Source organism: Pan troglodytes, chromosome 1, assembly GCF_028858775.2.
Source record: "Pan troglodytes isolate AG18354 chromosome 1, NHGRI_mPanTro3-v2.0_pri, whole genome shotgun sequence".
In the NCBI taxonomy this organism is placed as follows: Eukaryota; Metazoa; Chordata; class Mammalia; order Primates; family Hominidae; genus Pan; species Pan troglodytes.
The window spans coordinates 92850568-92863078 of record NC_072398.2 but is presented as its reverse complement, the minus strand read 5'-3'; the positions used below and the strand labels follow the sequence as shown (position 1 = coordinate 92863078).

Here is a 12511-nt window from a genome sequence, read left to right as displayed (position 1 = left end):
AACTCCTGGGCCCAAGTGATCCACCTGCCTCAGCCTCCCAAAGTGTTGGGATTAGAGGCGTGAGCCATTCCGCCCAGCCAGAGTCAGTGTTTTTAATGACACCCCTAAAGCATGGTTAGCCATCACTTTAGACATAGCATGCCACTTTAGATATAGGATGTGGCTAGCTCTGTTGTTTTTCTCCCCTTGGGAATGCTTTCAGAATGGATACAGAAATGACTTTTCACAAGAATAAGGGGGAAATGGCTCCCAGAGCTTGTTTCCCAGCAGTCCTAATTACTAGAAGTCCATGTCTTAGTATTTCTTTCCATGACGGTGGCCTCTACACCATCCTAAATCAGATATAAGGCTATTTCACTATTTCATTCAAAAGACATTTACCGAATATCTATCCAAGATCTACGGTGGGCACTAGGAATACAAAAGGGAATAAAGTACTTATGTTCAAGTAACTCAGTTTAGTATGGGAGACAAACACAAATAGAATACTATAAAACAATACACAGCAACAGAATAATGCACAAGTTAATACGAGAAGATTATCAGTCCTAACTCAGAAGGGGAGGGCTTCCTTTCCCCTAACATCATCAGGAAAATGTTCTGAAAGAGATCAACTTTTCCTCTGCCTATTTGCCCACTCTATAAAGTCTAGATGCACAGGACACATGGCTATGACCAAATACCAGGAAAGATAGCTGGAGGCAAACTACCATAAACACTTAAAAGATTTGTGACCTTGGCAGCATTGATGTTTCCAGATTGAACTTTTCTTCCGGATTCACGCTTTGTGTTCTGGCCTAAAATAGACAAAAACACAAGTCAACAGCCCAGGACTGCCCCATCGTACACAAGCTATTTATTTCCCCGTCTTTGAAAAATAAGAATGCAGGTTTCATGGTATATCCACAGAGCAAAGCTTATCAAACTCTACACTTTAAATAAGTGCAGTTTATTATATGTCAACCATATCTCAAAAAACTGTAAACATATGTCCTTATGGCTGTTAACTTCCTTCTGTATTTCAATCCTTGGTATATTAAGAAATAACTTTGGAATCTTGGTTAATACTTTTCTTCTAACCAAATATTCATATATTTACAGCAGGGATTCATAACCTGAGATCTATGAATGGGCCTTAATGGGATAGCGAACTCCCTGAGATTATGTGAGAAAATGAGAGATACTGCAATTTTTTTTTTTTCCGGAAAGAGGATCCACAGCTATTAACAGATTCTCAAAGGGCTGGTGACCCTAAGAAATGACCATTCATTGCTTTGCGTAAGCAGGGAAAGAGTTTGGGGATTCACATTTTTCTGCTTGGATAGGGGGATCATACTCTAACAGGTCCAGCATAATTAGTGATAGCGCCCCCACAGCATACTGTTTAGAACACACTCAACAGTTTGCAAGATAAATTATATAGTCACCTCATAATTGGATGTAATAAGAAGGCCTCAGTAACCCATTTACCATCACTAAGAACTGACTACATACTTTAACTGGGAGGCTAATCGGTCACAGCCAATTAATGCCAGAGATTAATGCAGACCTGAAAGGAGCTTTGCAAATACACCACTCACCCCCAGGCCCTGTCAGTGGAGACAAGCCAGTGGTTATAACCAAACCAACATAATGTTTATTTCCTTCCTCTCTCTAAATTACCTTCCTTTACAATTTAAGTCTGTAAATCTTTCAATCCAGTCCCATCAAACCAAAACACCCACAATGCTTAGGATTTACATCTATCTCAGGGAGCTGTAACCAAAAACCTGCATGGACCTACAATCCATCAGAAAGAAGAAGGCTTTTTTTTTTTTTTTCAAAATAGCGTTTTTATTTTATTTTTTTCCTTAAAAGTTATTTCCCAGGTACAGAGATAATGAATAATAACTCTGAAAGGCATTCAGTATACAGAAGACGGTAAGGGAGGGGAGATGGCTAGCCAGGCTCTGCAGATGAGGTACAGAAGTTACACACAGAATGGAAACACACCAAAGGAAGACAATGGAGGTGGTGCTCATCAGAAAAAAATAAGGGACCGGGCGCGGTGGCTCACGCCTGTAATCTCAGCACTTTGGGAGGCCGAGGTGGGCGGATCACCTGAGCTCATCAGCAGTTGGAGACCAGCCTGGTCAACATGGTGAAACTCCGTCTCTACCAAAAATACAAAAATTAGCCGTGCGTGGTGGCGCGCGCCTGTACTCCCAGCTACTCGGGAGGCTGAGGCAGGAGGATCGCTTGAACCTGGGAGGCAGAGGTTGCAGTGAACAGAGATCGCGCCACTGCAACCCAGCCTGGGTGACAGAGCGAGACTTTGTCTCAAAATATAAAAAGAAAAAAAATAAGGGATCTTCCAAACGGAAAAGGTGACCAGTCGAGAAATCTGGGAAAACCCAACTGGTTAGTGGGAAAGAGTACAAAGCCGGGGACACGGAGGGAACGATTACATCTAAGATCAGTGAGGCAAGTACGGTTGCTTCGGGAAAAGGGATTGCTGTTCAAGAGACTGTTACTGAAAATAAATGTAACGTAAAGTGACCAAGGATATTACCTATTTACCAGACCCTCTTTAAGCAGTCTGCCGACTTACCTCATTTAATTCTCACAATTCTACTGGGAAATACTGTTAACTCCGTAATACAGATTGAAACATTTAAATTACCGCTACTAAGGGATGGGCCAAGAATATAAAGCTAGACCTAACTGAAAAAAAACAAAAAACAAAAAACGTTATTCGTGCAGCTATATAGCGACAATCAGGCTAGAAAGGGCGCAGGGGCGGGGGAAGCGTGGGGGCTGAGGGACAGAACGCGGAGTGGGAAAGAGCTTCCCAAGACGAGCACACGTCAAGGAAAGACGCTCGGCGAGAATAAGGTCAGTTTGAGTTTGTGAAGAGAAGCGAACAGGTTAAGAGAAGAGAGGAAAGCGGGACACTGGGCTTCCAAAATGAAGACGATGATTGGAAGGCTCAGTGGCCCGGTCAGTGGGGGACGGAGCTGGGGCAACACTGAAAAGTATGGACAGAGGAGGGCGAAAAGGGGGTCCATTTCCTGGCATCCCCAGAACTCACTAAGCACGAGCACTGGACGATGGCCCATCATGGCGACGCGATGCAGAGCCGGGTACCCAGAGCTGGGGGAACCGGCAGAACCTTCTGGAGAGAGAAAACCAGACAGAAGCCCAGAAAACGCTGCCTCCTCAGGGCTTACACCTCAACCCGCTACTCTCAAGGTAGTCGCCAATCACCGCACCCATCTCATTGATCGGCACAAAAACAGACCAATTAACAGCCTTAGTCCCGCCCCCTACGCAAGAACGGCCAGACAAGTTAGACAGAGAGCGCACGATGAAGGCACTGGGAGGGCACAGGAGCTTGCGCAGTAGGGTGGCCGCTCCCGGCCGCGTGCAGCGCGAACGTCGGCGCAGGCGCCAAGGCTCTGGCAGTTGGCCAGCACACCACTACGCATGTGTGTCAACTCTAGGGTTGGGTGCTGGGGTTGCGGCTTTCGGTTAACACCGCAGGTGAGGTCGTTAAACTGTGTATTGCGACTCGGCTCCTATCGGACCGTGAAGGCTAAGAAAGGCTTGACAGTTCCCACTCTTTTGGTCTAGCCTTAGCAACAGGTGGACTAGAGAGGCGGGACTCCAGCCAGCACATGGGGGAAAGACCTGCCGGCTTGGCGCAGGGTGAAGTGGGAGTTGTAGTCTTACCGGGCCGGACTGTGCAGCCTTTTTCCGGGCACACTGGGAGTTGTGGTTTATCGCCTCTGGACTAATGGCTGTATGTGGACTTTTCCCCTCTTAGGAAATGCTTTCAGTGAGGCTGTGAGCAGTACCGGAGGGTGATGGCTTGCGTTTCCTTAAGTTATCCTATCTAAAATATTTTCCCAAGTATTTCCGCCGGGCGCTGTGGCTCACGCCTGTAATCCCAGCACTTTGGGAGGCCGAGGCGGGTGGATCACCTGAGGTCAGGAGTTCGAGACCAGCGTGGCCAACATGGCGAAACCCCGTCTCTACTAAAAATACAAAAATTAGCCGGGCGTGGTGGCGCGCGCCTGTAATCCCAGCTACTCGGGGGGCTGAGGCAGGAGAATCGCTTGAACCCTGGAGACGGAGGTTGCAGTGAGCCGACATCGTGTCACTGCAGTCCAGCCTGGCGACAGAGCGAGACTCCATCTCAAAAAAAAAAAAAAAAAGTATTCCCTGTGGTGCTTTGAGATTTTTTTCCCCCACATCCATCCCTCTCCCGCTGTCCTGAGTCTTAGTTAGAGATGATGGGGAGCCAGAGTTTTAAAATTACCGTTCGGGATAGGAGAAGGACTCATCATACCGTGGAAATTAAACATGGTGAGAACACAGAAAGTAACTGCCTGTTCGTCAGAGACGTTTAAGGTTTGGGTTTGGTTAAATTACTGTTTTGTCCAGAAAAAAAAGGAAGCACTAAAGGAAATAACTGTTTTCCAAACTAGTGAAGGGGCCGTGAGAGCACCAACAGTTCAAGAACAGTCACCTGTTTGGCCATGGAATAGAGTTTCCTACTTTTTCCTCCGCAGATTGGAACAGCCTGAGGTCTGCTGGAGACAACTTAGGAAATTATCATAGTGAAAATACTAGCATGGATTGTTGATCATCTGATGCTATGATTCTTTCCCAGGCACCACACCTGTTGGTGTTCAGATGGAGCGGCACACTAGTCATCCTAACAGAAAAGGTGTGTGTTGGAGGCCCTGCTTCCCCTCCCTTAAAAAGCAAGACCTCCTTTGCATTCCCCACTAAATGGGAGCATTGCTGTATTCCCAGCACCTAGAACTGGATCTATTAAATAGTAGATGCTCAGTAATTATTTGTTAAATGAATTTATTATTCTTCCTTTGTATCTCCTCTTAATACTTAGAACAAGACTATGTACAGGATCTTAGAAGACATGGTGTTAACTAGAGTGAGGAGATACTGAGTTGTAGTGGGACAGCCCCATTGGTGGGCCAGGGAAATGCCTGAGGCCTTCTGACTCCAGAGCCTATCCACTTAACTTTAGCTGGAACAGATTATCTGAAAGACCTACCATTCCATAGCCTGGACATAATTTTTTTTGTTGTTTAGACGGAGTCTCGCTCTGTCACCCAGGCTGGGGTGCAGAGGCACCATCTCTGCTCACTGCAAGCTCCGTCTCCTGGGTTCACGCCATTCTCCTGCCTCGGCCTCCTGAGTAGCTGGGACTGCAGGCACCTGCCACCATGCCCGGCTAATTTTTTTGTGTTTTTAGTAGAGACGGGGTTTCACCGTGTCAGCCAGGATGGTCTTAATCTCCTGACCTTGTGATCCACCTGCCTTGGACTCCCAAAGTGCTGGGATTACAGGTGTGAGCCACCGCCCCCGGCCTTTTTTTTTTTTTTTTTTTTGAGATAGAGTTTTGCTCTTGTTGCCTAGGCTGGAGCGCAGTGGCACTACCTTGGCTCACCGCAACCTCTGCCTCTCGGGTTCAAGCAATTCTCCTGCCTCAGCTTCCCGAGTAGCTGGGATTACAGGCGTGCACCCCCACGCCCAGCTAATTTTGTATTTTTAGTAGAGATGGGGTTTCTCCATGTTGGTCAGGCTGGTTTCGAACTCCTGACCTCAGGTGATCCGCCTGCCTCGGCCTCCCAAAGTGCTGGGATTACAGGCATGAGCCACTGCGCCCAGCCCCAGCTTGGGCATAAATTAACTGGCTCTTTTCACAGAGTATATAGTGCAGTGGTAAAGAGCATGACTTTGGAGTCTACAGGACCAAATTTAATTCCAGCTGCTATTTGCCAGACCCTCTTAAGCAGTTTACCTACTTAGGATCACTGCCACCTCTGTCTCCTTGATTCAAGTGATTCTTGTGCCTCAGCCACCCAAGTAGCTGGGATTACAGGTGTATGCCACCACGCCTGGCTAATTTTTGTATTTTTAGTACAGACTGGGTTACGCCAGGTCTTGAACTCCTGGCCTCAAGTGATCCGCCCACTTTGGCCTCCCAAAGTCCTGGGATTACAGGCGTGAGCCATCGCGCCTGGCCAGTTTACCACTTATTTAATGCTCACGATTCTACTAGAAAATACTATTAACCCCACAACAGATCGAAACATTTAAATAAACTGCTACTAAGGGATGGGCTAAGGGTATAAAGCTAGGCCTAACTAAAAAAACATTATTCATGCAGCCACACATATTAACTGTGGAATCTTGAGCAAATTTCATGACTTAAGTTTCCTCAAGTGAAATGTAGGTAAAGCTACCTACTTTATCTACATTCCTCAGGTCACGTTCCCCAGTTCCACAAGACTCTCATAGCACTTACTGAAATGTAATAGTTTGTGTGCTTGATCACCTAATGACTGTCTGCACTGCAAGACTATCAGTTCCAGGAGAGTAGTGACCACATCTGTTTAGCAGACTGTGGTATCCACAATGACCCTACTTTAAGGGTCATTGTGAGAAACATATAAGAGAATGTATGTAAAGCACCTTTTATTATCATATCCTCTGTTCTGCCTCCTTTTGCCTCTCTCCACCCTCATCCTCTGTTATACATTGTCAGAAATACAGCTCCTTTAGTATAGAGTGTGTGTAAAGCAGTCTCTTTCTTTAATTAAAAAACAATTTTTAATTTCTCATGCCACCTTGTGTAAAAATGTGTAAAGCATTCTTCAAACCTTATAACCCAGTATAAAATGCATTCTTGGCCGGGCGCAGTGGCTCACGCTTGTAATCCCAGCACTTTGGAAGGCTGAGGCAGGCAGATCACAAGGTCAGGAGATCGAGACCATCCTGGCTAACACGGTGAAACCCGTCTCTACTAAAAATACAAAAAATTAGCCGGGCATTGTAGCGGGCACCTGTAGTCCCAGCTACTTGGGAGGCTGAGGCAGGAGAATGGCATGAACCTGGGAGGCGGAGCTTGCAGTGAGCCGAGATCGCACCACTGCACTCCAGCCTGGGCGACAGAGCAAGACTCCGTCTCCAAAAAAAAAAGAAAAAAAAATGCATTCTCATATGTCCGGGAAGGACTCAAATTATTTAAAAGTGCATTTGCATGGAAATTAACACATTTTGCATGGAAATTAACACATTATTGAGAAGAATCTTGAGACCTGAGTTTCAACTTCTGTCTCCTTACCACATTCTGCACAAGCCATCAAGTGACTGATGACTCTGGAGCAGGAGGGAAAAGAAGATGGATGACCTACCAGTAGAGCCTGGAAAATCCACAAACCCCGTAATCCAGTGCAAAAGAAAAAAACCAAAACCAAAAAAACATATTTCCCTCACCAAGAGTGACTGACAGAACAGATTTCAGTTTTCATAGGCTCAGTGACCTTCCAGACAGAAAGCATCTCACCCTGGCACCCACATATAAGCACTTCTTCCTCTTACCAGGCCATTCCTTCTGTTGCCCTCTGAGTAAAGAACAAGAATAAGACATCTTCCTTCATACAACCTACTTTTCACACTTCTGCCCCCAGGCTTGTTTTTTATGAAGAGGCCCTTCTTAATCCTTCAGATCCCAGCTGAGATATTATTTCCTCAGGACATGTTTTCCAGCTCTACAGACTAGGTCAGTTGCTTTCATAGCACTTACTGAAGTGTAATAGCATGTGTGCTTGATCACCTAATGCCTATCTGCACAGCAAGACTGTCAGTTCCAGGAGAGTAGTGACCACTTCTGTTTAGCAAACTGTGGTATCCACAGCGACTGACACATAGCAGGCACTTAGCTATCTCTTATGTGTATGATGAAAATGAATTGTTTTACCATCCTTTCTTGATTTCATTATAATAGTGAATTATTGTCTCCCTACTGTCTTGCCTTTTTAATTCTTACCTAGTTCCAGCTGTCTGACTTTCCATCCATTGCCCTTGTCTACTTTGCCACTTCCTTTTCATCTTCTAGACTCCTGAGGAGGAGTTCCTTGAAGGTTCAGTTTTTCTCTCTCTGTTTTTTGCCTTGGAGAGCTAATGTATTTTTGCAGCTCCTTCATCCCCTTTTTGGGGCTGCCTGGCAGTTTGACCTTTCACTTGAGCTCCGGTGCCAGCTCTCTGGCTGTTTTTCTGGGCACTTCTATTTGGATTTCCTACTCTCACCTCAGATTCAATATGTCCAGATGTGATTATGTTAATATGAGAGTTGAGTTTTACTCAAACTTCTTTAAGTAAAAAAGGCAATTCAGGGACTTGTGCAGTTGGGAGAGATGCTGAAATAGCTCACAGAATAATGGGAAGAAGAGCGGCAAAAACCAGGGCCTCGGGGACTAAAACTGGGGATTTGGTGCCTGTTGGTGTCTGTGTATCCATCTGTCTCTCTCCTGTGCTTTTCCTTGTCTCTAGTCTCTTGCTTTTATCCACTTCTCATGATATGCTGGCCAAATAGCTTTCATTGGGCCCAACCATACATTTTCTCAGAATAGGAGATCAGAAGAAAGTAAATTTCTTAGACACAGAATCCATATATTGATCCCAGGGAATGACTCTGGCCCAACTTACCTCATGCGCCTAATCCCTTGGCTCAGTCACAGTTGCCAAGGGGGATGGGAATACCATGATTGGCCTGTATTGGGTCACAGGCCAATCCTTGTTAGGGAGAGGGGCTTGATTGTGTTCTCACCAGTATAGCCTGGCTTCTCAAGTTTTTTTTTGTTGTTGTTTCATTTTTTTTGAGAAGGAATTTCACCCTTGTTGCCCAGGCTGGAGTGCAGTGGTGTGATCTCGGCTCGCTGCAATCTCTGCCTCCCGGGTTCAAGTGATTATCCTGCCTCAGCCTCCCAAGTAGCTGGGACTACAAGCGTCTGCCACCACGCCCGGCTAGTTTTGTATTTTTAGTAGAGACGGAGTTTTACCAGGTTGGTCAGGCTAGTCTTGAACTGCTGATCTTAGGTAATCTGCCTGCCTTGGCCTCCCAAAGTGCTGGGATTACAAGCATGAGCCACCGCGCCCAGCCGCTTCTCAAGTTTTTAAGGTTCAGTAAATATCCTCTACCTGAAGGGAGGTAGAGTTCTCTCACTACTCATATTGATCTCTTCTCCCTTTTAAGAAACATTCATTTTTACCTTTAATCACATAGTATAACTAACAGATAAAAGGCTTTTATTTTCACCCCAGACTCAGACTCATTGTTTATGTTCTCATGTTGTTAGATCACTGTTTCACCTGTGTCTGATTTGTCTTCCTAACTAGATACTAAGCATCTAAGAAACCATGTCTTAACACATCTCATGTATACCCTAGGATTTAGTACAGTCGCAAGCATGTAGTGTATATCAGTAACAACTTGTAAACAAATTAGATTTTGGCTTATCCCACTCCTGCTTGGTTTCTCTTAATCCTATTATGATTTCTTTTTTGTCTTATGTATCTTTCTGATATGTAACATATTCACGGCAGGGCCTGGGCACCTGCTTTCATGGACCAGGTGCAGGGATCTAATTAGAAAGGCTGTCCCTTGTTGGAATGAGCTCTGATTAGTTATCTCTGATTTAGTTCCAGCCAAAGAGGAAGCTAATGCTGTGCCTCTCTGTAGAGCAAAACCCTCCCCCAGCTATATTAATCTTCAAGCAAGTTCCCCACCAGCCACTTTTCTGAACATCCAGACAACAAAGCTGCCCTCAGGTAAGGATGTAGGGAGGGTTTTCTAATGGACTCAACAGGGGGAAGGGTTGCATGGAGGAGGTGGCTTGAGCTGTCGCCTATTGATCAAGAGCCAAATCTATGTTAGGCATCTATAGATCTTTCCGTGGTAGCTTGTTGATTATTTACTTTCATTGATATCATTATCATCCCAGTTCTACCAACTTATATTGTTTCCTTGCTTGTTAGCACTTTTGCTAGACTAGGCAGGAGTGAAGTGAACCTCTCATTGCTTACTGGTAATGTTAGTTAAAAGATGGCCAGGTTTACCCCTGTTCACTTGGGAAGGTAAAATTTTAAAAAACGGTGGCTAGAGAAGGAAACGATTAGCTCAGTCTCAGGGTCTTTGAATTTTCATCTTCCCTTGGGGAGGTCAGTGGGTATTTGGCATAGCTATGGGGAACCCAACAGGGCACTAACTAGACAGTCATAACCCCTGTTTTTGAGGACCGACCTCAGAGTCCAACAAAGAAGTCAAGACTGATAAAAATACAAACAGCAGATAATATAATTACCAAGGTTAACTGGCTATGTAAAATATTAGAAAAAGTGGCTGGGCACGGTAGCTCATCCCTGTAATCCCAGCACTTTGGGAGGCCAAGGCAGGTGGATTGCCTGAGGTCAGGAGTTTCAGACCAGCCTGACCGACATGGTGAAACCCTGTCTCTACTAAAAATACAAAAATAAGCTGGGCGTGGTGGCAGGTGCCTGTAATCTCAGCTGCTCAGGAGGCCGAGGCAGGAGAATTGCTTGAACCTGGGAGGCGGAGGTTGCAGTGAACCAAGACTGGGCCATTGCACTCCAGCCTGGGCAACAAGAGTGAAACTCCATCTCAAAACAAACAAACAAAAGAATGGACTGGCAGGGCTCGGTGGCTCATGCCTGTAATCCCAGCACTGTGGGAGGCCGAAGCGTGCGGATTACCTGAGGTCAGGAGTTTGAGACCAGCCTCACCAACATGGTGAAACCCCATCTCTACTAAAAATACAAAAATTAGCTGGGCATGGTGGCACCTGCCTGTAATCCCAGCTACTTGGGAGACTGAGGCAGGAGGATTGCTTAAACTGGGAGGTGGAGGTTGCAGTGAGCCAGGATTGTGCCGCTGCACTGCATCCTGGGAGACACAGCAAGGCTCCATTGAAAAAAAAAAAAGAAAAAAGAAAAATATTAGAAAAAGAATGGACTGGCCAGGTGCAGTGGCTCACACTTGTAATACCAGCACTTTGGAAGGCCAAGGCGGGTGGATCACCTGAGGTCAGGAGTTCGAGACCAGCCTGGGCAACGTGGTGAAACCTCGTCTCTACTAATGATACAAAAATTAGCCAGGCATGGTGGCACATGACTGTAATCCCAGCTACTCAGGAAGTTGAGGCGGGAGAATTGTTTGAACCCAGAAGGTGGAGGTTGCAGTGAGCTGAGATCATACCATTGTACTCTAGCCTGGGTGACAAGTGAAACTCCGTCTCCAAAAAAGAAAAAAGAAAAAGAAAAAGAAAAAGAAAAAAAAAAAACGACCAATGTAGCAAGAATGGTTGAAGTTAGGGAACTTCAGGTCACTGCTAATGAGACACTGTGTCAAGTAACAGAGGAGGCTGAGGTATCCCCTGAGCTCTAGGGAAGTTAGGCCTCCCTCCCAGACCATTTCATTCACTCATCAAATATTTGTTATATGCCGGGCATTTTTCTAGGTGCTGGGGTTAAAGTAGTGAACAAATCAGATAAAAATCCTTGCCTTCCTGGAGCTTACATTCTAGAAGGGGGACTTAGACAAAAATTAAGTAATTATAAAATATGCCATATGACCATAAATATTATGGGAAAAGTGAAACAAGGGAGGGGGTAATAAGTTCCAGTGATTGATTTCAAATTAAAATAGGATAGCCAGGTATGCCTCACTGGGAGGTGACAGCTGGGCAAAGGTATGTCTGGGTTGGGTTGTGCCTGGAAAGATTGGAGAGGTCATTTTATTAGGGTCCTTCTAACCTCAGTACAATTACCAAATCTCTCTCCTTTGTTCCCTTGCACCTCTGTTGCTTTTCCTTCTGGAGTTGATCACAAGCCCAAGGAATGCCTAGGACTCCTGGAATGTATATATGCAAACCTCCAGCTTCAGACCCAGCTCACCCAACAACAGATGGCTGTTTTGGAACATTTACAGGCATCTGTGACACAACTGGCTCCTGGGAGGGGAAGCAATAACTCTTCTCTCCCAGCCTTATCTCCTAATCCATTGTTAAATCACCTGCCCCAATTCAGTAAGTGAATTGTGGAACAAAGTTATTGTGTTGTTTTCCTGTCTCTTCCCAGTAAACCCTTGTTGGAATCTGGGTATATGTATTCTACATATGGTTAGTTTGTTCACAGGTTCATAATAAGTGCTCATTGAGTGCAAAGCATTGTACAAGGCACTTGGGGTTACATATTACAAAAGGAGTTTGCAGGGATTACTGTCTAACGAAGCAGACAATTCATTGCAAAATGTAGTGGTGTTCTGAAAGAGGATGGAGGTTAAGAACTAACACTGGAGGTTACTAGGATACAACTGGACCAATTTTAGAATCTTGCTGGAGAAAGTGGCTTCATGATGCCACTTGAAGAAGGGAGGGGTTGGATGGCATGGACAGATGAAGTCAGGTAGGTCCATATCAGTTGGGAAGCTTGGACAAAGACCTAGAGGTAGACGTATTAGTCCATTCTTGCATTGCTATAAAGAAATACCTAAAGTTGGGTGATTTGTAGAGAAAATATGTTTATTTTGGCTTATGGTTTGGTTCTGCAGGCTGTGTGTGCCACATCTGCTTCTGATGAGAGCCTCAGGGAGCTTTGCATCACCATGGAAAGCAAAGATGAGCAGCGTGTCACATGGCAA

General features: G+C 45.3%; 2 protein-coding genes across 8 annotated transcripts in view; one reads left to right on the top strand and one right to left on the bottom strand.

Moving 5' to 3' along the window:
- CCT3 (chaperonin containing TCP1 subunit 3) overlaps positions 1–3381 on the bottom strand; it is a 27940-nt gene extending 24559 nt beyond the window's left edge. Inside the window, exons 1-3 of one of the 2 annotated variants that reach the window (XM_016931413.3) lie at positions 3071–3381; positions 2591–2703; positions 736–797 (exon numbers count right to left, since the gene is read on the bottom strand). Coding sequence is in view for 1 of the 2 variants with exons in the window: in NM_001246520.1 (NP_001233449.1) it covers positions 736–797; positions 3071–3101 (93 nt within the window). In the remaining variant the exon portion in view is untranslated. 2 annotated transcript variants of the gene reach the window in all.
- Positions 3376–12511, top strand: TSACC (TSSK6 activating cochaperone). Of its 6 annotated transcripts, XR_001720540.3 has the most exons (5): positions 3376–3522; positions 4554–4711; positions 9496–9624; positions 11702–11897; positions 12422–12511. XR_001720540.3 is itself a non-coding variant. In XM_016960179.3 (4 exons), exons 2-4 carry the CDS (start codon positions 4678–4680, stop codon positions 11839–11841), a joined length of 303 nt encoding a protein of 100 aa, XP_016815668.1. In that variant the 5' UTR covers positions 3376–3522; positions 4554–4677; the 3' UTR covers positions 11842–11973. The 6 variants fall into 6 exon arrangements, 5 of the variants coding, with proteins under 5 accessions (XP_016815668.1, XP_016815535.1, XP_016815682.1 ...); XM_016960179.3 differs by lacking the exon at positions 12422–12511 and having other exon boundaries at positions 11702–11973; XM_016960046.3 differs by lacking the exon at positions 12422–12511 and having other exon boundaries at positions 11691–11973.